The sequence below is a fragment of the Fundulus heteroclitus genome, chromosome 1, assembly GCF_011125445.2.
Source record: "Fundulus heteroclitus isolate FHET01 chromosome 1, MU-UCD_Fhet_4.1, whole genome shotgun sequence".
NCBI classification, from domain to species: Eukaryota; Metazoa; Chordata; class Actinopteri; order Cyprinodontiformes; family Fundulidae; genus Fundulus; species Fundulus heteroclitus.
Genome location: NC_046361.1, coordinates 12,198,265 through 12,225,405, shown reverse-complemented (window position 1 = coordinate 12,225,405; position 27,141 = coordinate 12,198,265). Strand labels below are relative to the sequence as shown.

The following is a 27,141-nucleotide window of genomic DNA, read 5'->3' as shown; positions in this document are numbered from 1 at the left end:
AGGCCTGTTATCAGAACGAGCGCCTTCAGGTTGGGCCTTATTGCTCCCAGAGAGAGCAGTCAGACTGGCTGTCACCCTTCCTTCCTTCCTGCCATTGTGTGCTCTCGCTCCCGATGCATGCAGGGAGACCAAACAAGATTTTAGTTGCTCCAGGTCAATATCTCTGCTAGGCTTGCAAACAAAAACTGGGGGTTTTATTATCAGTGGTCTGCAAGCAAAAGGCACTATGATGTGATTTTTTTTTTCCTACAAGATTTCATCAGTGTCCGACAAATGTAGAAGAAGCGAGACGTTAGAGTTACAGGGCCATGGACACGACCTGTCCCTTCATTAGATTTTGTTTCAAGGATGTGCAACAAAAAAGACAAATAAAAGAATTTTGACAGTGCTACTAACACAATTAAATCGCTATCAAATGGGTTTGCCAGTAGAAACATTATTTGGAGTCAGGCCTTCATCATATGGGGTCAACATCAGGCTGTTGAGGACGTATGGTGTAGAACAGGAAGGCAAAGTATGGAAAAAGTACTATCAAATGGAGAGTACATGTATAGAAGGGGAAGGCTCAGTATGTAATCTGCAGTACAATAGATGGAGGCATGACAGTGTAGGAAAAAATGAGGCTGATTATACCGGAAACTGGATTGGCCTTTCTGAAAGGGAGATTTATGCTTAATGAATAATAATTAAAAAAAAGCTCTAATTAAAGAGTTTGCTGTTTGAAATTATCTGCGTCAAGACTAGTCAGGTAGGAGACTAGGAAGTAGTTTTTAAAACTACGCTGTTTGCACAGTATAAAAATAACGCTGCAGGGGTTGCATCTGTTTGCCTCTATAATTATTCCCTTAGACGGCTTTTTTTTCTTCTTCTTCTAACAGCCGGGCTGTTCTCCAAAACAACTATCAAACCTTTCTGTATAAATTAACTAGCATAGCTCCTAAAACCTATGCCCCAGCTTTACGTCAAAGGCAAGATTTTTTTTTATTCAAGTCATTCTCAATACCACACATGAAAAGGAACAGCAATAACTCAAATACAAGTTTTTTATAGATTTTTCTGTATAGATCTAGTTGCGTCTTTAACAAAGTGATAAGTCAGGATTTTCCATTTTTTAGCGTCCGTGTCCTCTGCCGGCTTCCGTCTTGGCATCTTTTAACGAGCAGACGTTGGTCCATTAGGTACCAGGCTACCAGGTTTTGCGATCATGTGCTGATTTCCTCCTCTTTACTAGATAAACTAGTTCACATTTGACCAAAACGTCTCACAGCCACCACACCTCAAAAACGCAACTAAAAATAAGTCACATTTTCATGAACTTAGTGTATTTGTCCTAAATTTGAGCAGGTAAATAAGATGATCTGCCAATGGAATGAGTATTTTTACCCCTAAAATAAGATAATTAAGACATCCTGCACTTGAAATAAGATGACAGAGATGAGTCGTTCCTATTTTAAGTGCAAAAATCTTATTCCATTGGCAAATCATTTTATTTGCATGCTCAAATCAAGGACAAATACACTCAGTTTAAGAAAATTTGACTTACTTTTAGTTTCGTTTTTGCAGTGCATCTCATTGGGTGGCCATTATTGATCCCTGCGTTGGGTTTCCGGTGTGCAATTTGTTCCTCAGACACCAAGCAGCGTGTCAAATGTAGAAATGAATATAACTTCTGTAAGCTACAAGAAAACAAACGGTGTAAAAACATTTTTTGTATTATTGTAAAATTGGACTTTATTTCTATAGTTTGTAAGGTTGTCCTTTTTGCAATATTTCAATTTGTTTTATCTCAAAGTGTAGCCTCAGAACGTACCACCACCACCATGCTACAGTCAATTTTACCAAGCTTTCTCATTCAAGGGCCTGACCATAACAGAAGCGTTTTTTAAGCCATGAGTTTTTAAAACCTTAGTAAACTGGTCCACACCTAATACACCAAATAGATTTTTCTGCTTAAAATGTCTTTTTTTTCTTTGTTAGCTCTACAAACTGAAAAATGTAACTACTGGACAACAAATAAATCAGATGTTTAAAATACTTGTTTCGTTCACAATAATTAGTGAAGTCCAATAACTAACCAGGAAGCACACGAATGAATAGCCTCAAGATTCCTGTCACGATTTATTATTCACACGTGAAGACCCTTAAAACCACAATGAGCATAAGATGGGTGTTATAGAAAGTAATTTATTACTCAAACCAAAGCTAGTTTACAAATACAGTTTCCAGTCATGTGCGAGTGTATAGTCTAGTATGAACAAACTCCACATCTCATATTTACAGACTTTTGCATACAGCGTGGTTTTCCTGTTCCTTTGTTTACGTCACTGCTTCAGCATCCAAAAATCAGGATTTAAGAATCAAGAGTAAAATCTAAAAAAGAAAAAAAAAAAAGAAAAATGATTTGTACATTATGCGACTCAAAGCCCATTTACCCCCCCTCCCATCCTCTTTTCAGCCAGGTTTGTGTGCAAAACAAAGAAAAAAAAGCCAGCACTCGTGGCCCTGATGCTCCAGACAGGCAGCGGAGAGGCCACCCTTTCTCCTGACGGCCTAACGACAGCGTTTGGCAGGGATGATCGACGGCTTCTTACAACCAAATGAAAGTCATCAGAAACATTTCGCTAAAAGCGCCAACAAAGGGGGAAACAAAACAAAAAGAAACTAAAAGCAACAACACGAGTAATTCCATAGATTTCCACCTCCTATTTTTTTTATTAAATACTGACAGACATGTTTATGACTTAAAAAAAAAAAATAAAAAAAGAAGAAGAAGCTGGAAATAAAATACGAACACAAGACTGGTTTCAGGAACAGGCTCCACCCAGTAGGCCAGGAAGAAGAACAGGAGGGCAGAATGCTGCCAAGAGACCCCGAATCTGCCAGGTTAAAAACTGGAAAAAATAAAAATAAACCCAAATATAGACTGGCCGTACATCTTTTAAGAAAAAGGGTCTTTAAAGTATTTTAAAATGAACAGCAGGAGATCAATCCTCTAACTGGACAGCAACTAAGATTACCTGCACAAAACCCATCTGGCCGACCAACCCGGTGAGTCGGACTCTCCCATGTAAAAACCTTTTCAGATTAAAGTTTTTTTTTTTATTGATCTGCTTCACAGATAAAGCGCATGGAAGCGGTTTACCAGCAGAACTCAAAACGCGTAGCTAGCTCTCCACCAGAGGCGCTTTACTTTCCTCTCAAAAACCAATTAGAACCGCATATTCAACCTTTTTCCTAAAATCAGAAGGATTACGTTGTTCATCCCAAACAAGAGGATCAGTTTTTGTGCATGTAAACAACCCCCCCCCCCACCACTACCAACCCCTGTTCTTTGTCCTGGTCTAAACTCCGGGCAAGGTGAGCACCAGCGTTCAGCTTAGTGGAACAGGAAGGGATCGGAGCTGGCCGAGCGTCGCTGTGTAGGGCAGGAAGCTACCTTTGTCGTCCGGCGGGACCACGAGTCCTCTGCCACTTCCACTGATTCAAATGTAAAGAGAGCATGCAAATGACGGCTGAACGCCTCCTCAGAGCTGCTGCACCAGGAGCAGAGTAGGCCAGCCGCTTTAGTCGCCTCCAACCGACACCTTTTCCCAGTCATCCTTTTGACCAGAGCGCAAATTTAAATCTATGAGCAACACTATTTCCTGATGAAGCGCTCCAGACCGGCTGACCGGTGGATTATCTCAGCCTTTGTCTCTAGGAGTCTGTAAGCGTCTGTAAGGATTAGACACGGCGAGAGACGAGCGGCGCAGAGGTGTTGAGCCACGCCACACGTCAGCCCAGCTCGCTCCGCATCATACAGATAAATTATAGCCGCTGGAAGGCTACTTTTGGGATAATTATTAAGAATTCGCTTAAAATTTGCCTACTATTGCAAACGGCAGAGCGATCTGCTCACGGCGTTCAGAAAGCAGCTAGAGAAGGCCGAGCTAAGATGCTGCTCTGGTTTGGCGTCTGCTTCGTTAAAGAAATCTCTGTGGGGATCCAACTTCAGCCCCAACTCCAGAATAAAACAAACAAACACTTCCTCAAAACAATGATTTACCAGTCTGAATTTAACAGTGGACTGGGATTTGTCAATCAGTGTCAGTGGCTAGCCAAAAAAAAAAAAAAAAAAAAAAAAAGAGACCAAATAGAACCAACTCTTGGCTGGTAGCTGGTGTAAATCTCCCGCCCCAATGAAATGCACACAGGTGAAGAGCCTGATGGCTTACAGCGGTAGTCGTTTACTGTGCTCCCTCCTTCCTAAAGCCACGTCCCAGGGTAAATAGAGTCCAACAAACAGCCAGTTTACAGCGGTAGTCATGTACTGCAGTCTTTTCTTCCCCGTCCCTCCCTCTCGTTCTAGTAATCCCTCCTTCCCCCACTGAGCCCTATCCCTGGGTGTAACAGCCCAGGACGAAAAACTGTCCAAATATGTCTGCCGTTTTACAGCAGTGCACATTTATTGCTCTTCTTCCCGCGACGGGCCTGCAGCGCCGCCCTGGTGGCCATCTCGAAAACCTCCCGGACGCCATCCTTGGTCTTTGCGGAGCACTCCATGTAACCGAAAGCTGTGATGCGGCCGGCCATTTCCCGGCCTTCTTCTGACTTCACTGGTTCCTGGGGAGACAAATCAGCAGTTTAGATACAAATACATTTTGACACCAACAGCTGATTGATTAAATGTCTGGTTATTTATGTTTTAGATGTTGTAAATAAACCAAACAATTAGATCAACACATCACAATTATTCACACTCTTGCAATGGAGAAGAAGCTAGTTTGCATTCACTTGATCCTTTTACAGTTTTACTCCTATGCTCAAACTGTTTCATAATTTGAATGACCAAATTGGTTTCTTTGGGTTTTAAGTTTTGATTTTATTTACTCAAACATGTACAATCTACTTAAATATGTTAACAACAATGTAGAGTAAATAATTCAAAAGTTCTTGATTTACTATTTGCAGAACTTTGGACAAAACTAAAACTCCCTTTGTCTTCATCTGGGACACCCAGGAATCTAACTTCATGCACCATCTCTATCTTGACATCTTCCATTTGTATCTAAATTTTAATGTTTATCTCACTGTTTGCAAAAAAAAACACGTATTTCTGTGTTTCAGGTTTGGTGTAAATCCATGTCAAACCTTTTGCTCTCATTAATTTTTAGAGATTAAAGTTGTAGCAGCAACCCAATGTTAAACCAGATTATTTGCAGATATTGACGTGTATAAATACTTAAATCCCCAACACACCGCCCTGTGGTACACCATCAAAATATTCAGATCAGCTTCAGACAAACAAAACAACCAAATCCATAAAAAGCAGCCAAGAAGTACCTGTTTCATCTTGGCCAGCTCTCGACGTGTGTGATCGTCATTACGTAGATCTTTCTTGTTTCCTACTAGGATTATGGGGACGTTTGGGCAGAAGTGTTTGACCTCCGGGGTCCATTTTTCAGGAATGTTTTCTGTCATTTTAAAAACACAAAAGAGAAAGAATCAGCTTATTAACTGTTAGCCAGAGTGTTCAAAGTAAGACGCTCTAACCAATAACATAATACCGTTAAATCCTCCACAAGAAACATAATTTGTATAGCACTTCATTGTGCGACAGCGATCTGATTTTCTTATTGTCTCATCTTATCATTAAAGTCATTGGATTAATAACTGTACCTTGTGAAAAACCTCCAATGTGATCAAAAAAGCAAAACATGATTTGTGTTACGAAATTCCCTTAGGGGGCTTCGCAAATCTTCTTCTTTAAAGAGTCTTAAAAGTTAAAGCTGAGAATTCGATCTGCGAAGAACTTTAAAGAAAGTTGGAAAAACAGGGAAGTGTGTTGGAAAAACCGAAGCGTGAAGTTTTATGTTTCTGATGTGGGTCTGATTGTGTGGTTTGTCCTCACCCAAGCTGTCAGGGCTGTCTATGGAGAAACACATGAGGATGACGTCAGTGTCTGGGTAGGAGAGGGGCCTCAGCCTGTCGTAGTCCTCCTGACCAGCTGTGTCCCACAGGGCCAACTCCACCTGAGCAAAGCACACGTCCACATTACAAAGCTAGTTCTTAAGACACGGGAACAAGCGGGGGAAAAAAGAGGGAATGAGTCTTAACTTTCATTTTAATTTAAAAAGTACTTGTAATCATTCAGGTCTCATCTGCCATTTATCCCATTTGATTAAATACAACTCCAAGTAGCAAAGGCACAATGGATGAAGAGCATTACAAAAATCTGACCCACATGAAGTAGCCTGTATCGTCCTTTAAAGCGCACAGGGTTAAAAATTAACCGGCCGCTAAAGACTCGGTCACAGCTTCCCAGAATCCCATTAAACTAGAATGAGGTCAGGACATCCAAACCCGTCGACAGTCAGAGGCCGTATAAGACAGTTATCGGAAAAAGCACTCCGCTAGGTCACAGATGAGAAAACGATGCGATTTTACACAACTTTTCCGTATCTAGCCACAGAACCTGTAGACCGACTCCAAGAGGAATAGAAACTCCAAGCAAGGACAATCACTTCCATCAACCATTAAATAAATGTGATGCACAAACCCATCAAATAACGGGAGACTGCATCCGGTGCCCTACCTGTTTGCCGTCCACCTCGATGTCAGCGACGTAGTTCTCAAACACCGTGGGAACGTAGACCTCGGGGAACTGGTCCTTGCTGAAGACGATGAGAAGGCAAGTCTTTCCACAAGCTCCATCCCCAACGATCACCAGCTTCTTACGGATGGCTGCCATCCCTGGAGAACACAGTGAAGAGTTACGCTTAGGCTCAAGGAGGGCTGGGTAATAACGCAACATCAACATACAGCGCCACAGACATCTGTCTTTCCCCCCTGCTGCTTGATTCAAATAGGTAAGCAAAAGATTACTGGATAATTATCCATGTGGACTGATATGGAGCTTATATTGTGAGAAATCTTTCAGCCATAATCGCACAAACACACACGTCTGCTGAAGAAATAGCTAAATAAACCGAGGTCTAATATTGGACACGCTCTAGAATCAGAGTGTCATGTCGGTACTACAGATCTGCACAGTGCAGATGTAAAATGCAACACCATGCTCAACACATCCAACCACACAGACAACCTCAGGTACCAGGACCCTGAGCTACAAGGAAATAATGCAATTAATGCAAAGATGGCCTGTTAACCTTTGCAATCACTTCATTACCAGACTAGTCAAAATTGTCTTTTTGTCAGACGATTAAGTGTGGTTGTCAGTGCGCACCTATGGACGGGTAGGAAACCCTTTAAACGTGCTACACCAGGAGCTTCCTGTCCTCACAGCATCAAACATTAACAGCAGCGCAGCAAAGCCAGGTGTAGTCGCCCAACCGGGTTAAAGGAAGTCTGAGCAAATAATGACACCCAGCCTCTAACTGGCAGCGCAGCTCCTTTTTTTACTGACAGGCAAACGAGACTCACCTCCGACCAACGAAATATGCTGATGATGGGTGTGGACAATTACTTCATTCAGCAGGCATTAATGAAACACGCCTCAGTCGTCAGCGATCCGTGTCATCTAAAAAAACAAGCCGACCACGGTTGCTACATTGCTGCCAATCTGCTCTGTCGTCTCTGGGTGAAACATGGCGAGAGAGGCGCCGGTACCCTGCAGCTTACGGTGCCGCGGTTAGATCGGAAGCAGCAACGACCCAAATGGACGTCCTTTATTAACATCTGACAAAAGAAATGCTCAGGAGCCATGTTCAGACCGTAGGGACCACATCCAGGTGGAGAAATGATGATGCTAATGGGTCAGCCTTCCCCCTCAGGTCCCATTAGGTTTCATCTCAGACGCACCAAAAGGCCTTAGAGGTGCTGCAAGTGTCCTACAACGGCTCATGAATAGTCTTAAGTAGGGCAGCCGTGTCAGAAAACATCAGACCGTTCCCTTTATGACTGAGGAGGGAAAAAGAAGACAAAATGGGGACAGCTGTGGCCCCGAGGCTGCTCTATGGTCAGTGTTTGGATCAAACAGCCAGTGGGTAAACGGATATGTGTGGCCTGCTTTTTAACAAACGCTGTTTTAGGTGTCTTTGCATCTACTGCACTTAATCATGAGCAGGAGTCTTAGCACAGATCTGTTAAAGCAGCTTCCTGACGCTTTGGCATGTCCACTATACGGGTGACTCTGGGGATAAACACTAATCATTTAGAGGCTAAAGACAATAAAAAACTGCTGTCATAAAAAAAAACATGGTGTCAACAAAAGAATAAAACAAGAACCAGAATCCTGGAAACAATGAACTAAACACGCAAAACTCTGACCATAGGAAAGCAGCATCGGTAATCATCAAAGCTTCTTCCTGATCACAATGACTCGTCTGGTAGGATTCAGGCTTAGAGCACAAAAAAACAAACGTAGAAATGATGTGATCGCGAACAGTCGACGGAGCAGAGCTTTCTGACAGGATCGATCTTGGATTAATCTTAGCCAGTCAGCACTGAGACTCAAAGCGCCTGATTGATAATTCAAAACACACTGAGGCGATAATTAGATCGTCCCTCAGAGAAATCTCCTGATAAGATTTCACCACCCTTCCAAAAGGGGGAACGGCGTCTGATGGATTGACAGAAAACAGTGTTTAAGAGTTTACCGAGATAAAGCCAGAGAAGCACCAGTCAATGACACGATCAACGCGGCAGCGCTCTAAGCCCGGTCCAGAGGCAGAGCAGCTCCTCTCAGGCCGTAGCCGTCTGCCTGGGTGTTGCAGAAGTGTTGGTGGAACGCTTCCAAATCGACATTACCGCCCTGTGTGACAGAGCTTTTGGTGCATTACCAAAATAGCCGTTTACGTGATGATTCATCGCCTCGTCCTTTGCACAACGAGTTGCACTTACAGGCAGGAAATGCCTCAGTCTTCAGTGGAAAGTTAGCCCTTGTTTAAGGCTGGTCGATATTTCAGTTCTGGGCTGGAGCTTTTTACCAACCAGCAGGTGTTTTTCGTTTACACCCCCTCCATCCAACAACCAGAAACTTCCTCCATTATAGTTTGCAGCATAGCGTGCTGCGTAGAATCAAGACACAATGAGGAAAATACCTCTTTTTCTAAATAGTGGTTTTGTAGAACATGCATTACATTCAAGCACGTGAATGTGATGCATCGTAACTTAAACAAAGTGGTTCAGTTCTCATCAGAACAGAAAATTATCTGTTCCAGAAGGTATTCATCTTATTCCAGTAGGTTTGTGTTATCCGTGTGTAATAAGTGATCGGTTAATATCTGTTCATGAATTCAGGAAGAAAAACCAGATCTGTAGCCAAGACTGGAATAAATATAAAGGAATCTTATTTTATGCTGAATAGTAAAGCAGATGCCGTGTGACGTGCTTTGTCATTAATACATATCACTCAGTTATAAACAACCAAACCAAGCTTACAGCCCATTACCAGACAGCCGACTAAGACGCTCCATGTTAACCTGTGGAAGAGCTTCCTTGTGCTTTAAATACTGTCCTATTCTAAGGTTGATGAAATAGACAATCTGAGATAACGCCTATGAACAAGATGGTATCTCTCGTCATTAGGTGAGAGGAAGTCAGGCTTTAATGCAAGGCTGCAAACACTAGCAGCACAGAAATCTGCATTATGTGTGTCTAGATAGACGTAGATTTAATAAACTGTAAAGAAATTCTTTCATTTAAGACTTTTCTATACAAAATTTCTCTATGTTTTGACTTTGGTCAGAGGCATATAGCTAAAACAAACATGTTATACGTGTCCGAACCGTTCACAGGGCCTTTTATCTCTGTCATCGAAAGCAAAGCAGAGATTTGCAAATTCATCCACTTAACCACGTAATCACGCTGCAGAGACAATAAGGTCTGTTTGCAACTTAAGCGCGTCAAAAGAGAAAAATAACAATCGGTGCAGACATGAAGACAGTAGCAAGAGACGATCAGATAAGTTCAGACTTTCACAAGGAAGAATCATTTGTTCATCAGGTTACATGTCAGTGGCAGCCGGTGTATGTTAACAAAAGCATGAACTTAAGTATCTTTTAAAAAAAATGTCTGGACAAACATCCCAATCTTTCACACGTAAGCATCGCTTCCTCAATTGGACCCAAGATCTCCAATGAACGCTGCATTAAATGGATGACGGAAGACACCAAACAGGGCAGAAACTCGCATTTCAAGCTCGCTTTAGTTATCCGTCTCCCAAAACCAAGGGTGTTAATCGGCCCACTTGTTTAAAGCGGACACCGATCGACTTCCTTCCTTCGGCGTAACCGAGGAGTGGAGCTGTGAATTTACTCAACAGCCTTTGAGGTCGAAAGCATGAGGGAGAAAAAACTGCAGTGAAACCCTGCTCACACCCACCCATTTCTTTGGCACCTCATAAGATCAATAGTGAGATTCAAATGGTATACAAGCTATTAATCTGATGAATATTTAATAAACACAGAGCCTAAAGGCGTTGCATATTTAACATATTATTGGCAATGGCAAAGGGAAAGCAAAGATCGTCATTCTTAACATCTTTACCAGTTAAAAAGAGGAAAAAAAAAACATTATCACATAATCCTAAACGAGGAGCAATCATGAAAAGGAAAAAAAAAACGTGAAGGATGTCATTATCACACACGATGAGGCCAATTAGGAAGCTGACAGCTGACGTGAAGGGCTGCACGCCGCTACACGCAAGGCCTGCAAGACGAACAGAAAACCGGCGCATAAGCAACGCAAGCCGCCGGTGCGAGGAGAAAAACTTTTCTCCCCCCCTTAAAACTGCAAAAGCCACTGGGTGGGTCACCAGAAAGATGGCGTCATCACGGAGGCAACAGATGGCTAGTGTGTCCGCAGTGGAAGAATGGGTGGGTGGCCCCGACACACACACACTTCACTCACACAAGTCACCGCATTACGCCGTAAGGGTTTATAAGACTACGTTGATTACGACGAAACATGTCTGAATGTCGAATACATTAATAAAAAAACATATCCTTTCTAATCACCAATAATGTACAAAATCTACAAAAAAATGAGGGGGGAGGGCGTTTAACGCGGTTGTAGCGTTTAAAGTAACTTTACGGTGTATCTTAATATGGGGGAAGTAATTTGACCGAAGACCGAGCGCTTGAGAGACGGGAAGCCGCCTGATTAGCCGAGGCAAGTACGGGGAAAAAAAAGGACCTCATTGTTTGCTTCCAGCTCGCAAATCTAGGCCAGTCTTTGCGGCTCGGTTTTTAACCTTACTTAGTTTAAAACAATACCCATTAAAGCCCCGCTAGACTGCTGCGTGTGAAATAAATACAAGCCTCGCGAATTTCTGAACTAACAAGACGGTGTTTTTTTTTTTTTTTTCACCCCTTTCTTCTTCAAACAACTGATGTGGCAACTGCGGAAGAAGCTCAGAAGCCGAGGTCGGACAGTGGGGGGAGCTTAGCTAGCTCCGGTAAGCTAACCGCGCTAGCTTATAGCCTCGACAGCTCGGCCTCCCGAAACCAAGGACAACTTTAAAAAAAAAAATCAACGTTCAAAACTTTTAAACTAAGCAACACGGAACAAGCGTCTTCTCGGCAGCGTCGTGTAATCACTAAAGTAGTTTACCTTCAGTTTACGTGCCAAGCGGTCGGGTTTTTCAGTATTTCTCGACGCTAAGCGGCTCTCCAGTCTGCCCAGTCGCTCGCTGCTTCCTCTCGTCTCTCGGGCTGATACAATGAATCAGTTCACGGGAGCGCGCCGCCACCGTTAAACTGGGGGAGGGGTGGCGGGCGCGAGCCCAAAGAGCCACGCCTGCGCGGGCACGTCTGAGAGCGAGCACTTCCAGAGAAATATGTAACGTTGGTGAATTTAGCCACGGACGCTGTCGGTTTTCAGGCGTGGCGTCTGCTGAATGTGGTTCAGATGATTAACTTGTAGCTCACTAACACGCGCTCTTAGTGCCAACTATCAGCCATGGCCGCTTTATAGCAGCAATGGTTTACAAAACCCAAAGAATCATTTCTCAAACCTCTACTTGGCCACAAGTTCCCTCAATTTCTAAACACCAGGGTGTTTTTGCAAGGACTCAAAGTCAATAAAAACTCTCTGTTTGTTTGCTCATTTTAGCATCTAGCAACAAGCAGGCGTTTTTTTTTATTGGCACCATACTATTTTTAAAACAAAATGAACGCTGTTTACACAAAGCCAAACAGGTTTAAACCTAGTTAATGAATCTCCATCGCCTGCATGAATCACACAGTGAGTTTCTTGCCCCACCTAGCGGCTGTTTAGGGTAATAAATATGAAAGAAAATGGGTTAATACTGTAAAATCATCCCTCTGTTTCTGATGGTTTGTTTGCAATGTTTAATTGGGAAAAAAAAATCTTTAAAATTTGGAACTGACAATATTTATTTTAACTATTTGTATTTTGCAGGGGAAAAAATGTTGGGATATTTCTGTCTATTGTTTTTCATTTATTTTCTTGTCTTTTTCCTCACTATGTCACAACCATGATCACAAACCAATTCATACAAGTAAACACGTATAAAAACAAGTTGTATTTTAAACACTGCATATGTTGGTCCAAATGCAGCAGAAAAACGTAATTAATTATATAAATTACATGCAGATCTGCATTATACCATACCAATTTTATTTGTAAAGCACTTTAAACAGCCACAGGACCAAAGTACTATACACAATCATAAAATACAAATGATCCATCATAAAACAATAAGCAAAATGGTATATAAAAGTAGTAATAGCATTAAAGAAAGTAAAACACGGAAAAGCAAAGTCAACATCTCAGATTGTGTCAACATTATCAGCATCTATTGTTGAAAACCTTCCTAACAACATGTTTTAATTGTACAAAGCAGTTTTATCAATTATCCAGTGCTCAGTATAACGTCTTGCAAAGGGAAATAATTATGGCAGATCATTCAAATGCTACAAACCATTGGAAGTCATCAAAAAAAGTTGAGCAGATCCTCTGCACGGCTTCTCCTTCATTGAAACGTTTTGGTAATGCACCAAAAGCTCTTTAGTCTGAGAAGTTACAGGTAAACTCTTATAAGCAGTACCTACCTTCGCATAGTGGATCAACAAGTTTAACAGTCACAGTCAGAACTGGTTCCCCACATGCAAGAGAGGACCATCTGCCCAACAACCGATCGTTAGTACTCAGTTGGCCGCTTATTGTTCCCAGAGGGCTGAGTAGTGGGATGCCACTGGCACGTCATATTTAGAGAACAAACGTTACTCTGAAACTCCCGCAACATACAGATATATAACGTTCACAGGAGAGGATATTAAAAAAATGGCAGGTTGACTTTCCTGAGTTGGGAAGTCTCAGTCTTGGATGGAGGACGGTTAGAAGCGGACGTTTACCGCAAACCACGCACACAGACCAGTACCTGCTGTTTGACTTGCATCGCTCACTGGAGTACAACATAGGAGTCATCTGGACTCTGTATATCAGAGCAGACAACGTCCCAACAAACTCGGGAACCAGAGAGAAGGAGAAATAACACACCAGACAGGCCCCAGAGCGGCGTGGTTATCCCAGCTCTCCTCAAAGTAAACGAGAAACCACAACAGGACACCAACCGGCCGTCGCAGAAGAGGAGTACCCCAAATCCAGACCCAGACCAGTAGTCGGTATGTATGTTGCAGGAATGTTTCAGGGAAACGGAGAGGTTTCTTTTCTGAATATGACATCCCAAAACACATTAGGGTGAAGACTGATTCACCCTAAAGATCCAGGAGGCCAGGAGGACTGCGACCAGTTATACCCCGGGGGAACCAAGCAGCCACCGGCCAAAAGGATGGTCCAGCAGAGAAGAGCAACATCATCAGGCCAGCGGTCACTCTTTTAGGGATAAAAATTCTCTCATCCTGGACAGAGAGGAACAGTGGTCGGAAAGGGGAGCAAAGGGAACCATATTGGTGAAGAGAAACTCCCGTCATTAAACAAGTGTGGAGGCCTCCGGGTCCAATTGTCCGCCACTTACAATGCTGTTATTGCGGGCATGACTAAGCCCTCTGGCAACAATAAGTGGCCATCAGGGTACTAACACTTGGTTGGTAGGCTGATGGTCCTCTTTTGCATGTGAGTAACCAGTTTTAATCGGCGCAGTTAAACTTGTTGCTCCACTATGCAAAGGCATGCTTATGAGGCCGAGTTTACCAGAAACTCCTCAGATTACAGAAGTGTCTTGGAGAAGACACAAAACATTTTAATAAAGAACCCGTCCAGAGGACCTGCTCAACCACCCCACCCCCCCCCCCCCCCCCCCATCTGGGTTATTGCAATGCATCAGGACATTAGAACAGAGATGCAAAAATCTCAACACAACTCCAAATGTCCACGGCCCAAATCCCATTGAAGCAACACTTTAACCCTGATGCTCATATTCCTTTATAATATTAGAGAGTTCAGTTTGTGGGCCTCAGATGTCGTGAAGGAGCAGTGGAGCTGAATGTCGTCCGCAAACAGGTAAGCCTGTTAAGCCCAGAGCTAGACGTTCCTCAAGATCTCGGTCCTGTCAAAGCGAACGGCACCTTGCTAAGACGCGCTGGAGTGATTCAGCGGCATCTTTCTGCTGCTGCAGTCCTGCCCCAACTCTGCTGTGCCAAAGGCCTTTTTCTTCACAGCGAAGATCAGCGCAATCATAAATCTTGATCATTACTCTTATTTTGGATTTGAACTTTTTTCAAATGCACGTTATGTTAAAGTAATCCCTTGTTTGAATGTTTGTCGCAAATAAGCAGTGGCTAAGAGACAATAGTCTACAACTAAACTCAGAAAAAACTGAGATGCTGATTATTGCCCCAGACAAAGCTATTCCTGCCATTAAGCAGCACTGAGAGGACTTAGGGAGACAAAACAGTTTGAGGAACCTAGGAGTTGTATTTCGTGAGGCAATGTCCCTGGAGCATCTCACAAAACCACTGTTAAAAATCTTTCTTACAACTGCGTAGCATCCAAAACTCAGAAATTCTGTTTAAAAAAAACGACCTTGAGATGCTGATCCATGCGTTTGTGTCTTCACATCTGGACGATTGCTACAGCCCGTTCACTCGTCTGAACAAAAAAGCCCTGGCTCGATTGCAGCTAGTGCAAAATTCTGCAGGCAAGGATTTTTGACACGCACAAGCAGAAGAGCTCACATAAGCTCTACACTGGCTTCCTGTTGTGTATCGCATACATCTTAACATTTTGGTACTAACCTTTAGAGCCCAGCATGGACAGGCTCCCTCTTATATCTGTGACTTCACTCAGCCTTACCCTTCAGCTCGCAGTCAGAGATCTTCTGAACAGAACCTGCTAATGGACCCTCGAACCCGTTTAAGAAGAGCGGAGACGGGTCCTTCCAAGCTGTCGCACCCAGACTGTGGAAACCACCACTTTACCTGCACTTGGTGAACTCTGTGGATGATTTAAAAAAAGAACTAAAAACATTATTTTTTTTAAGCAAGCATTTTAGACTCACTTCCCCAAGGGCGGCTATGACTGCATCTTGTCTGTATGTGTTGTACTTTATGCCCTGTACTGTAAAGCACTTTGTGACTCCTGTCTGAGAAAGGTGCTATATAAATAAACTTTACTTACAAACAGAAGATTGCTGACCAACTGGACATCATACCAGCAGGAGCAGGCGGTATAAGAAGAGAACATGTGAAGCTCAAGAAGCTATTAAAGTAAATGGCTAACATAAAGAGTGATCATCCCTCATCGTGGGGGCATTTGTATTGATCACCGTTTACTCCAATTCATTTTCAAACAGTAATTCAGCTGTTCTGTGAAGACCCATTACATTTGTTGCAAAGCATCGATGAATGCAAAGCAATTCTGAAGACGATGGAATGTAGCGGACAGGCCTGGGATAAAGAAGTGTAAAACAAAGCTGTTATAAAAAATAAAAACTGCTAAGGACTCGACATCGACTTGAGTTCTTTTCAAGCTGGAAGGACTATAAAGCTAGCCTCGTGAGACCATCCTGATCTCGCGAGCTTTCAAGGTTTCACTCGCAGATCAGTCTGGCTACTTTCCGTTAAAGAAAATTTGGAGCCGTTCACCAAACGAACGTCCAATCAGCGTTGGCTTTGAGGCGGGTTGAGGTGTGACGCAACGGGAAGCGCGTCAATTCAGTCTAAACAACATGGCGGCTTCAGCCGATGAAACTAGCGTTAGCGTGGCTATCGAGCAAGTTTTATCAGAATTACAGAGTATTTCTTTGCTGAGCTAACGAGCCTTTACCTGCAGCAGCAAGAGTAGCTTGGCTTGTGGTTGTGTTTACGTCGTCGCTCGTAACAGAGCGACGACGAAGCATGTTGACGAGTACGTCATATGCTTCGTTGATCTGATTGGTTTATTCGGCCCGTCTATCACCAACATAGGCCAATCAGCTAACCAGTATTTTCGCCCCTTCCCAAAATTACTTCAACGGAAGGTTTCCAGATGGATATGCGAAGCAAATCTATCTGGCGGCGTCAGGTTAGTATAAAGCAGCTGCAAACATACCAAGAAACTGCTGGAGGGTGTTGGTCAAAGAAGCAACCTAAGGAGCCTAAAGCAACTCTGGAGGAGCTGCAGAGATGCACAACGCAGGTGGGAGACTCTCGCGACAGGATGTGTAGCAGTTGTGCTCTCCACCCATCTGGCATTTGAAGAGTGGTAATGAGAAATCCACATGGACCCATGTAGAATAGAACAATAATAATAATAATAATAATATTAATTGAACTTTATTGATCTCACAATGGAGAAATTCACTTCTGCATCTTAACCCATCCCCTTGGGGAGCAATTGAGGGTTAAGGGTCTTGCTCAGGGACCCAGAATAGACAACAAATATGACACAGTCACGACTCCTTACAATCATACTTTATTTCAGTTTGAAACCATGTGTTCATAAAACAGAAACACACAAAAAAAAAAGTGTTTGAAACTGCCAAAGCGCAGAGAGAAAGGGCGGCCGTCGTTAGAGGCAGCAGATTTCTGTTGGAGAACACAGAGATCGAAAAGGAAAATCAAAACCTGTCCGAACTATGTGGCAAAAGAACATGACAAAAAAAACTGTCCGACAATCTTTGGGGAAAGACAACAGCTTCCACAAGCTAGTCATCAAGGCTGGTATCATTTGCAAAGTTTTAACCCAGAAAAAAAAGAAAACGTCCTTGAATGGTGGCGTGAAGATTTAAAAACAAACAATTTATGCCTCTAGAAAATATTTTTTAAGACCAGAAGGTACTGTCCTCACCACCATAGTTCATCTAAAGCAATATGTGAAGCAATCCAATGATCAGTTTCTCTTTTCCTTTGTGTTAATGCATCAAATAGCCGAGGAAATGTTTGCCTAGATGTTTTTTTTTTTGTCTTCTCAGTCAATCTGAAACCGAACAGGGTTGGAGGCCTCAGTATAAGAAAAACTATCCTCAGTTATTCACCGAGTACACAACTCAAGGAGAAGTGAGCTGACAGATAAATCTAACAGTGTGACAATGTTTTTCTTCTTCATTTGCTCGTAAAAGGTATAGTTCATCCAATAACTCGGTGCAGTTTAGGGATGCGGGCATGTACGGCTTTTGATATTTATGCAAAAGATTTAATCTTGACTGATGAACACATGGATCCAACTGCAGCTCAGTTCATCTATAAAGCAACAACAGGGCATCGGGTGTTACAACCATCTACATCCATTCAGCATGTTGGATCAAAGTTGATAAAAAGTTTGGTTTTTTGCACAATCTCTACCACTAAGCCTAAAATTATTACAGCTTCATACGGCGCTGTAAAAGTACTTCACCCAGTGCGAATTTCTACCATTTTACACTTTTTTTTGTCACCCTTGGATGTTTCAGATCGTCAAATTTGAATTTCAAAGACAACCAGAGTAAACATGAAAAGCAATTTTTAAAGGACTTAATTTATTAGGGAGGAAAACAAAAGCTACCCAACCCAAGGCGGCTCTATTTGAAAAGGTAAATGCTCCCTGAACATAAGGTTGTGCCATCCTTGGCGTCGGGGGATGACTGGCAACAGAGGAGTTCTGGTCCACTCTTCTTTGCAGAGTTGTGTTAATTCAGCTACGTTGGAGGTTTATTTTATAGCATGAATGAGCATTTTAAGATTGGGCCACTGTAAAACCTTTAGTCCTGGTTTTTATGAGTTGTTTCCAGGTATACCTGGGTGCACTTGAAGTCAGAATCTGGCAACCAGACACTCTGCTTCAGGATTTTTTTGGTAGAGATCGGGATTCATGGTAACATTAACTACGGAAAGTGGACCAAGTCCTGAAGCGGCAAAGCACCTCTGGATCATCGCAGCCCAGATGTTCGACTGTGGTGAAGTTTTGCTTTTTCATCAGCAAACATGAGAACGATCTTTGTGTATCACGTTGGCAATCTAGAGGTTGTGGTTTCCTTTGTGAGCTCCTGGATGGGCCGTCAGGCTCTGTGAGTCATTCTGAAGTCCAAACCCTCCTGGGAAGGTTTCATCATGGTTTCATGTTCTCTGCTATTGTAGGCACCGGCTTCGGTTCCCTGGACTCCCAAAGTCTTAGAAATGGCTGCAAGCCTGGGACCTCAGACCCGATGTGCTGCTTTTTCAGATCTTTTAGCCTATTTCATGTTGCCAGACAGGCTCCTATTTAAATGATTTTACCGTTTTACGGTTCTGGCAGCGACAGAATTTCCATACGTAAGTCTGTTTTAAGTGAGACAAATTTTACATCTGTAAACAGGGGAACAGAACAGAAGAAGAAAAATAGCCCACTGGCTAATTCTGCTGTGTTTACAGCAGCGTTAATTAACCCACATTGTCCCTGTCAAATAAATCAATAAATTCAACTAAAGCAAGCCTGGGTTTGTCTGCTGAACTTCAACTGGACAGTTTTCCTTAAATAAAATCCTTAAAAAAAAAAAAAAAAAAAAAAAAAAAAAACTTTTTATATTTATTCAGGTTACCTTTGTCCTGGTGAAACAACACTGGGCTGATAACCATCTAATAATAATAATAATAATAATAATATACTCAAGTTAAACATCTGTTTAAATAGTCTGGTCCTACAACGGGAGGTTCTTTCCACAGATTTGATGCCCGTCTGAAGTTTTTCCTGCTTTCCTGCAACTTTCAGGCCACCAATGATCCTAATAGTTAAAACACAAGTTTGAAGTTGTGAATATCAAATAGGAACCAGAAGTGTCGGCCACTGATGGTGCCGTTTTAAAAACAAATTTATCTTCTCAGCTAAGGTGCCCAAACTTCCCAAAAAAAAAAACCCCAATAAGAAACACATCTGACATCCCAGCGATCACTTCCAATACTTTACTGGCTGCTAATGACTTTAATCAGAACGGACGAGTGGAGCACGGGGCCTCAGGAATCGATTGTTGCCATAATAAAATGTGACATCTCAGGCAATGACTTCTCAACCTGTTGACCTTTAGGTCTGCGCAGACTTCATGTTGATATTGATCAACCTATCTAGATGTCCGTCGTGTTGGAAAATCGTTAAATCGCCTTACGTTTCGGTGTTAGGGAGTGAAAAATGTCACACCGGGGGGGGGAATTTTCTGACAGACGGAATAAAGATCAAAGCAGGAGCGTGAGTGAACTTGTGGGTTTAATGTCCAAAACCTGAAAGAAAAAAAGTCCCAACAATCAAACTGAAATCAAGAAATCGCAAACCTTTACCTGTTAACCCCCTCCCCAAAAAGGTTGTTTTCTACACTTTTCTTGCACATCACCGCCTGTTGACGCATCAGTGAATATGAAAATGGCCGCCACGTTCACAGATCTGGCCCGCCTGCTCATTTTACACGTCCCAAGTCTGCAGGACAGCTCCAGATGCAGACCGAGGCAAAGCATTAAGCCCAGAGTTAGCCGGAACATTTCAAACTGAAAACTCTTAAAAACGACAACGCTCTGCAGAGGAGTGAGTGAGTGACGGGCGCAACAAGTCGCCTTCTTTCAATAGCAACAACAAAAAAGAAACCTACATTTGAATTTCCTTTAGAGATCACCAGAGTCAGAATACGAAGAAAAAACAAAAACATTTTCTACTGTTGGAGCAAAGCAGTGAAAAATAAAAACAAGCGGATTCTTCACTTCTCTCTCTCTGCGGCTCCACGGAGACTTCCTGTGGCGAAGAAAACGTTTCTGGAGAGTTCCCATGGAGCGAGTCTCTGCGCTTTGGCGTCTCCGTTCCACTGCAGCTTCCTCGCTCCGGGTTCAGCAGGGCGGTGCCACCTAGATGCCGTACGCACTTTGTGGTACACATCTGGTGACACATCTGGAACCACCAGCTAGTGTCACTGGAAAGCATCAAAAGCTCCCCGCGTGCGTCTCTGGACATCAACCGTTAGCTCGCAGCGGGCAGAACAACAGACAAGCCTGTTCTTAAAAGACTAGGGGGTGGGGGAAAAAAAAGAGATTTGAGCTGCGATTTAGTTATTTCGGAAAGAAGGCGAAACACATGAAGCGTCGATCGGAGTTCTGCAAGTCGAGGTTCGGCCCTAGCAAGCAGATTTTTTATTTTACGTGGGGAGGAGGACAGGAACTGGGGTCGTAGCTTGTCCAGCTGCGCTGAGCGTTTGCGACCGACATGTCTGAACTGAAAGCACTTTACAGTCTGTAGACAGAGTGTCTGTGAGAGCGCAACTCATCACAGATGTTGTGTATAGAGTGAAACATCGACATCTAATCATGGCTACTGAACGTATAGCTAGTATAGCCGTCAGTGACACCAACCACAGAGTCCATCTCCGCTCCCCAGGGTTCCTCTTGCTATGATCTAGAGCTTGCGTCCTCAAAGGTGATGATGCTGGACTCGGAGTGTTGCACGCCGCCTGAAGATGCGGACCCACCGCTCTGCGACGACGGGGAGCCGGAGGCGCCGGCGGCCCCCCCGGAGGTCCTCGGTGCGGACGACGAGGCGTCGCGGCCGCCGGAGAGGAGCGGCTGGGTGTCGGTCCGGACCTCGTCGTCCTCGTCGTCTTCCTCGTCGTCCATGCTGGGCCAGGCCGACTGGTCCTCCACTCGCTTTAGACGTTCGTTCAGGGCTTTCAGGGCCAGTTGCCTGCATGGAAGGAGTCACAAAAGACAAAACGGGTGGAAAACCCACGTTTACACACCAGGAGCAAATCTTCATATCCCTTATTCTACCTGAAAGACGCGTGTCCAGGTCTTACCTTCACGAAAATAGAGGGAAAAATAATACTTTCTACTAATTAACACTGTCTATTGGAAAAAATATAACCTGAGATACGACAACCTACAAAATATCGCATCCAAGCGGTCCTTTGCGATTGCGATACTACAAGCATCGATATTAGGATAGCGAGGACAGCATTAATCAGAGAAGCAGCTCTGACCTTCCAGGAGCGCCTAAACATACAACCAGAGCTGCAATGGATCGGTTCAGATGAAAAAAAAACAACAAAACGCTTTGTTAGAACATAACGGCTCAGTCAAAGTCCGGATCCATTTGGGGATCGGTGGCATGACTTAAAAACTAAGACGGAGCGATGGAAGAAACACTTTCCTAAATGTTGAAGTTTTGAAAAGCATTCTCCCTCCTACCTCTTAATAATTCCTCAATCCTAAATGTTAAAAAAAGAGATTCAAGGGGCATGAATACTTTTGTATGTTCCTTCACACCAGAAACATGTTCCAGCTTTTCTTCAGTGTCTCTTCATTCCTTTCCTAGAACAACTTCAGCAAGCTCTTGCATAAAAAAAACTCATTTATAAAGACACTACAGAAATTACGTCTAAAACATCCAGGCAAAAATGAAGGACTATTACAGTCCTATTACAGCATAATGCACATTTATTTATTTAAGTCACAATCAATGTTAAACTAAGCAAACCCAAAACAAAGCCAGAAAATAAATCAAAAGTGGCAGAAAGCACAACAATAAAAGCTTCCTTTATACATCTGTGGCTCAGACACCTTTTTACACCATAAACTCCACACTGCAAAAACAGAACTAAAAATAGGTAAAACTTTCTTGAAATTAGTGTATTTGTCCTTGATTTGAGCAGGTAAATAAGTCTATTTGCCAATGGAATAAGATTTTTCCCACTTAAAATAGGAACAATTCATCTCCATGATCTTATTTCAAGTGCAGGATGTCTAATTATCTTATTTTAGGGGTAAAGATACTCATTCCATCGGCAGATAATCTTATTTACCTGCTCAAATCAAGGACAAATAGACTAACTTTAAGAACATTTTACTTGTTTTTAGATCCGTTTTTGCAGTGCATGATAAGAAGCATAAATGGGACTAATAATGAGAATAATTCTAAATAGACACTGTGCTTCTCTGTTAGCCATTTAACATTCCTGATTCATTTCAGAATATCAATGGCTAAAAAAAGAAAAAACCCTCTAAACACTAACCTACATTGTGTAGCACATTGCAGTTGGCTAAAAACTGTGGCTTCGACCCACCTCCGTCTCTCGGCGTCCTGCGGGTCGGTCCCTGGCAGGCTGATGGTGATGGAGGAGGGAGCCCCCACGTCGTATCTCTTCACCATCTTCCTGCACACCTTTATCTTGACCAGGGCGGCGTGCACCAGCCCCGCCAGCAGCCCCACCACCGGCTGCACCGCCTCGGGGAAGAAACTGGCGAAGGCGAAGTGGTCGGACATGTCGCCGCGGCCCCGGCTGTGCCTCTGGTAGAAGCGCAGGTACACCCAGCCGGACAGCGCGCCGTAGCTGTAGGCGGCCAGCGGGGCGCAGCTGTCCAGCAGCCCGGACAGCCGCAGCAGGGCCAGCAGGAGGAGCACCAGAGCGGGGGCCGCCTTCAGCCTCACCTGGAAGCAAAAGGAGGAACACGGTTGGCGGAGAGAAGCAGGAGCGGGGCCGCTAAAAGTTCACGTCTAGCCTTGGTCAACTCTGGTATACAATGAAAAAATTAATAAATCACTCCCTTCCCATTGGAGTACTGGGGTCATGCAGAGGTCAAAGGCTGCCCTGTAAAACCACCATCTTTGTTTAGCCTCCGGGAAACAAAACATCTCTTTATCCCTCGCTAATTTGACTAATCGCTCGTCCGCGGCGTGTTCGCCAGCACCAACGGTTTTGTCCGGCGCGACGCAACAGGCCGCCGTAGAGCAGAGAAGACGAGCCCTTAAAAAAGGAGTTACGACAAGACGAGCGCTTGAAACGTGAAATTATTCTTATGCCGAAGTTTAACAAAGAGACAGAGGTCCATTCGAACCAGGGCGGCAATATCAGTATGAAGGATCGCAGGATTTCTCTTAGCAGCTTTTAGGCAGGAGTCAACAGGGTAGCAACGTACGTGTTGGAGAGAAAAAGAGAAAACTGACAGGCGGAAACGTGAGAAGAGCCAAACATGAAGCTACCAGGAACTCTGTTCTCCTACAGAACCGCCACATACCTGGCGGGCCCAGAGTTACAAGGCGCCAGTGCTTAGAGACGTGGCCAAGAAGGCCGAGACCCGACGACCACAGAAGAAGAAGCGGAAACGGCAGGAATGCACGGAGACACATCAGAGCACACATCGTCTCAGAGATGTTTCCGGACCGAGGAGAGGAGAGTAACTCTTGACGGAGGAGCGCGTAGCTACATCTGCACCGCCGTGGAGCTCCACCAGACGCAGGCCAGGGAGGCGGAGGTGTTGGTGTCACTACAGGCGAAAATCCCCTTCAAGCAGCTGTTAGTTTATTATTATGGCTTAAAAGGATAAAACTAACAAGTCAGACGGGAGGGCCTAAAAAATAGTGCAATCTACTGTGATTTTTAGAGTGACTTTTTTCAAACTGTATGCAAACGAAATTTCGTTCTGTAATCACTTTGTGCATACAAAATGACAATAAATATATCTATCCTATCCTTTCCCCCCTTTTGTTATGAACAGTTACACAATAGTAGTAAACATACCTAAGAACGCCTAACCCTCTCCTCAGCTTCGTTAGACATCCAGGCCTGCCGTTCATTTACATTTTCAGTCGACCGAGCTCGCTGATGACCGCTTAGATACTAAAACAACTCCCTGAAAAACACAGCTTGGCCAATGATTGGGAAAAAAGAGGCGTCGGATGCAAATGTGGCCCTGGATCCGCTGACTGGGGGTGGGTGGATGTTTTTAAAGTATGATAATAAAACTTTTAAGAGCTGATTTTGTCAACTTTAAAAAAAATAATAATAAAAAGAACGAGTTACACTTCTGGTTCGGCTCTAATGCATTTCTGCTCAGCTGCCGTCTACAGATGAAGTCCGGCTGGTGTTTAGAGATCAGACCTCACTGACTGACAGGGACCCCAAGAAATTAAGATTATACGATTTAGATTTTTGTTTTTTTTCTTTCCCATTGGGTCAAAAATGTCTTTGCCTGATTACACTGATGGCACATCGGCCAGGCTCACCTGTGGAACTCGGAGAACCGTGGTGTCCCCCATGGTCTGCTTCAGAGCCACCAGGACCCCTCCCAAGAAGCCGGCGGCCCCGTGGATGCGCACAGCAAACAGGAAGTCCAGGTCAAAGGTGGCCACGTAGGTGAGGAGGTAGGAGAGGCCCGCCAGGACCCCCGCCGACACGTTGACCACCGCGAAGAAGATCAGCAGCTCCAGAGCCCCCCACAGGGGCTCCAGGAGGCGCCCGCAGGTCATGACCGTCCCCACGCTGGCCGCCACGCCCCACGCGTGCTGCTCCACCAGCCCGTGGGTCACCAGAGTCCACACCCAGAAGTTGGGCGGAAAGAGGTAGCCGGGGGTCACCCCCAGGGCGTAGGGGGTGTCCACGGCCCAGGACAGCAGGTAGAGGAGGACCACCGCGGCGCTGATGGCTTTCACCACCACGCTGGTGCTGGCCAGGGCGGCCAGGAAGTGCTGCCGCGCCACGGGCAGGTAGCGATTCATCTTTGGTCCGCGTGGGCGGGGAGCTTTCCCGCAGCAAAAGGAGGTCCCAAAAAACGACGCGGTCCCTTCCGGTGTGGCCGCTGTTAGATGTTGCCGAAGGCGCGACAGTGACTGGCAGAACGGGAGAAAGCTGCGAGTCCCGACGGCATCAGACCGCAGCCTTGACCCGGCGGCTGTCTGGGGAGAGCGGAGAAAGCCGCCTATGCGTCTCAGGCCGCTCTCACCGGGGGTGGGGCTTCACGTTACACTAAACGTACCAAAGACAGCAGGGCTGGTGGCGAGCCATGACTGCACAGCTCAACAAGCTAGCAAACTTTCCCACATACGCTCCAAAGTGTGCGATAACATTAGCCGGGGCAGCCCGACCAAGTAGCCAGCGAGCCAGCGACCTTCCCTCCGGAGGCAGCGGCCCCTTACAAGTCTCCGACAGCTCGCTGAAGTGTGCTTGGGAGTCAAACCGAGAGTCAACAAACGCAACCAGCTGTCTACTTTTCAGTTGAGGCTCCTAGCCGAGTTAGCTAGCAAACACCGCAGCGCTAAGGCTGGCAGGGAGTCAAACTACCAACTCGGCTACGGGGATTTCTGTCCGTCGCGAACTGTGAGGAGGCGACGGGTTCTCCCGGCGGCGTCGGAGAGTCCCGGTGGTCCCGGAGCTCCAGTCCCTCGGTCCTCTTCTCGTCCCCCGGGTGTTCGCCTGCCGAGTCAGCCCGAATATTCCCCCCGTCGTTAGCAGCAGGCCCAGACAACAACGTTAGGCACGTTTCAGAATCCCGGGATCTCCCGGTAAACTTCACCGCCTGCCGAGTCCTCCGGCCCGCATTGCTTCATTCTGTTGAGTCGGTGTCTTCAGGAAGGGAAGCCGCTGGGCTGGAGGGGAAATAGTGTTGTTTTTAACCAGACACTTCTCTTCCCTGCCATTTACCACCGTCATCAGCGACAGCGATGGATGTGGAAACGTCACGTAACTGCCTTGGCGCAAAGCACGCTGGGTAGTCGAGTTTTTAAGTGCGACACGAACGGTACTTCAGTAATGCCGTTTAACTTTGTCACACTACGACCTCAGTCGATGCTAGTTGTTTTATGACATAGACAAACACAATAAATGGGGAACATATTTGCAAAGTGGCAATAAAAATTATCCATAGTGTTACCAGCTCGTTTTTTTTACTAACAAATTTGAAAACTGTGCCATGTATTTGTATTTAGTGTTCCTTTTACCTCGGAGGTCGGAACTAACGAGTCGCAGATTACGTCATCTCCGCCTTTTTGTCTTCCAGTTTCCCTCTTGTCAGGCAGTAGGGAAAAACAATGACAACAACGCTGTTCTAGGCGGTATTTTGTGCAGATAAAGAGCTGAAACATCCCATCTAATAAACACTGAAAGCCAGCACCTGTATGACTAATAGATTTTACACAGATGAAAGAGAGCTGCTACAAACAGTCAAAGTATGAGGTTTTACGCAATGTTGCTGCGAGTAGCCGCCATCATAAATGCAGAAGTCGGGTACTATCTTGATGCACCGACTTTCCAACTCGTAATACTGACTTAAAGGGCTGTCCAGTTAAATTCCGTCTACTGAGGACAAATGGAGCGCACTATTAGCCTCCACCATTTAGCTTTACTTAGCTACAGCTGAAAGCCTTTTGGGCTTCTCTTCGACTCCAGCTTTACATATCTTTTTGCTCATTCTTCATTAAGACATTGCAGAAGTTCAGTCAGATCAGGTGGACTAACTTTCTACACCAGCTTTCCATTCATGCCTCAGATTCTCAGAGGGATTGAACTCTGGACTTTGACTTGGCCAGTCTAACACGTGAATAAGCTTTGATCTAAAAACCCTATTGTAGCTCCTGGTGTACGTTCAAGGGTTGTTGTTTTTTTTTTCTGCTGGATCACCCTGTATTTGGCTTCTTTCCAAAATGTCTTACCAACTTCTGAGTTCGTGGAGAAGAAAGGGCCGCTGTGACGCTGTTTGCTCATTAACGTTCACTAACCAATGTCTGAGGCCGTCACAAAGCAGATGTGTTTTCACTGAGATGAACTACGCAATTTGCACTGAGGTTTATGAGCAGCCATGATCTTACCTCAAGTAAGATTCACAAAAGTTAGGTGGTGAAAAACAACAACGTTGTAATAACAGTATAAACCAATATTGTGGAATTTGTTTACTTTTTGGTTGGCCAACCTGTCCAGGTTGTTCTCCGCCTCACGCCTTGTGGCCATTGGGTATAGGCAACAGCACCCCAGTATAAATGTTAAATAACGAAACTTTATGAATAAACTGCAACATATTTTAGACTGGAAGCTCTTCTTTTATC

The 27,141-nt window shown here is 44.4% G+C and overlaps 2 protein-coding genes across 2 annotated transcripts; both read right to left on the bottom strand.

The window, feature by feature from the left end:
- Positions 1-2,105: 2,105 nt before the first annotated feature.
- Positions 2,106-11,695, bottom strand: rhoab (ras homolog gene family, member Ab). The gene is made up of 5 exons (XM_012866767.3): positions 11,554-11,695; positions 6,575-6,732; positions 5,891-6,011; positions 5,323-5,453; positions 2,106-4,602 (listed from the first exon to the last, which is right to left on the bottom strand). The coding sequence occupies exons 2-5, from the start codon at positions 6,728-6,730 to the stop codon at positions 4,429-4,431; spliced, it is 582 nt and encodes a 193-aa protein (XP_012722221.1). The 5' UTR covers positions 6,731-6,732; positions 11,554-11,695; the 3' UTR covers positions 2,106-4,428.
- A 7,844-nt stretch (positions 11,696-19,539) lies between these two features.
- tmem115 (transmembrane protein 115) lies at positions 19,540-25,797 on the bottom strand. Its single transcript, XM_012866783.3, has 3 exons — positions 24,331-25,797; positions 22,391-22,755; positions 19,540-21,012 (listed from the first exon to the last, which is right to left on the bottom strand). The coding sequence occupies exons 1-3, from the start codon at positions 24,820-24,822 to the stop codon at positions 20,721-20,723; spliced, it is 1,149 nt and encodes a 382-aa protein (XP_012722237.2). The 5' UTR covers positions 24,823-25,797; the 3' UTR covers positions 19,540-20,720.
- Between the last annotated feature and the right edge of the window lie 1,344 nt (positions 25,798-27,141).

Bases quoted from the DNA above. Each gene is read 5' to 3' on its own strand.
- rhoab (XM_012866767.3), bottom strand. From the start codon at position 6,730: ATGGCAGCCATCCGTAAGAAGCTGGTGATCGTTGGGGATGGAGCTTGT. The intron at 6,012-6,574 runs GTAGGGCACCGG...TGCTTTGCTCAG, and splicing joins TCGAGGTGGACGGCAAACAG to GTGGAGTTGGCCCTGTGGGA. The intron at 5,454-5,890 runs GTGAGGACAAAC...TTAAAATGACAG, and splicing joins AGACAGCCCTGACAGCTTGG to AAAACATTCCTGAAAAATGG.
- tmem115 (XM_012866783.3), bottom strand. From the start codon at position 24,822: ATGAATCGCTACCTGCCCGTGGCGCGGCAGCACTTCCTGGCCGCCCTG. The intron at 22,756-24,330 runs GTGAGCCTGGCC...TTTTGCTTCCAG, and splicing joins CGGTTCTCCGAGTTCCACAG to GTGAGGCTGAAGGCGGCCCC. The intron at 21,013-22,390 runs GTGGGTCGAAGC...CCTTCCATGCAG, and splicing joins CAGGACGCCGAGAGACGGAG to GCAACTGGCCCTGAAAGCCC.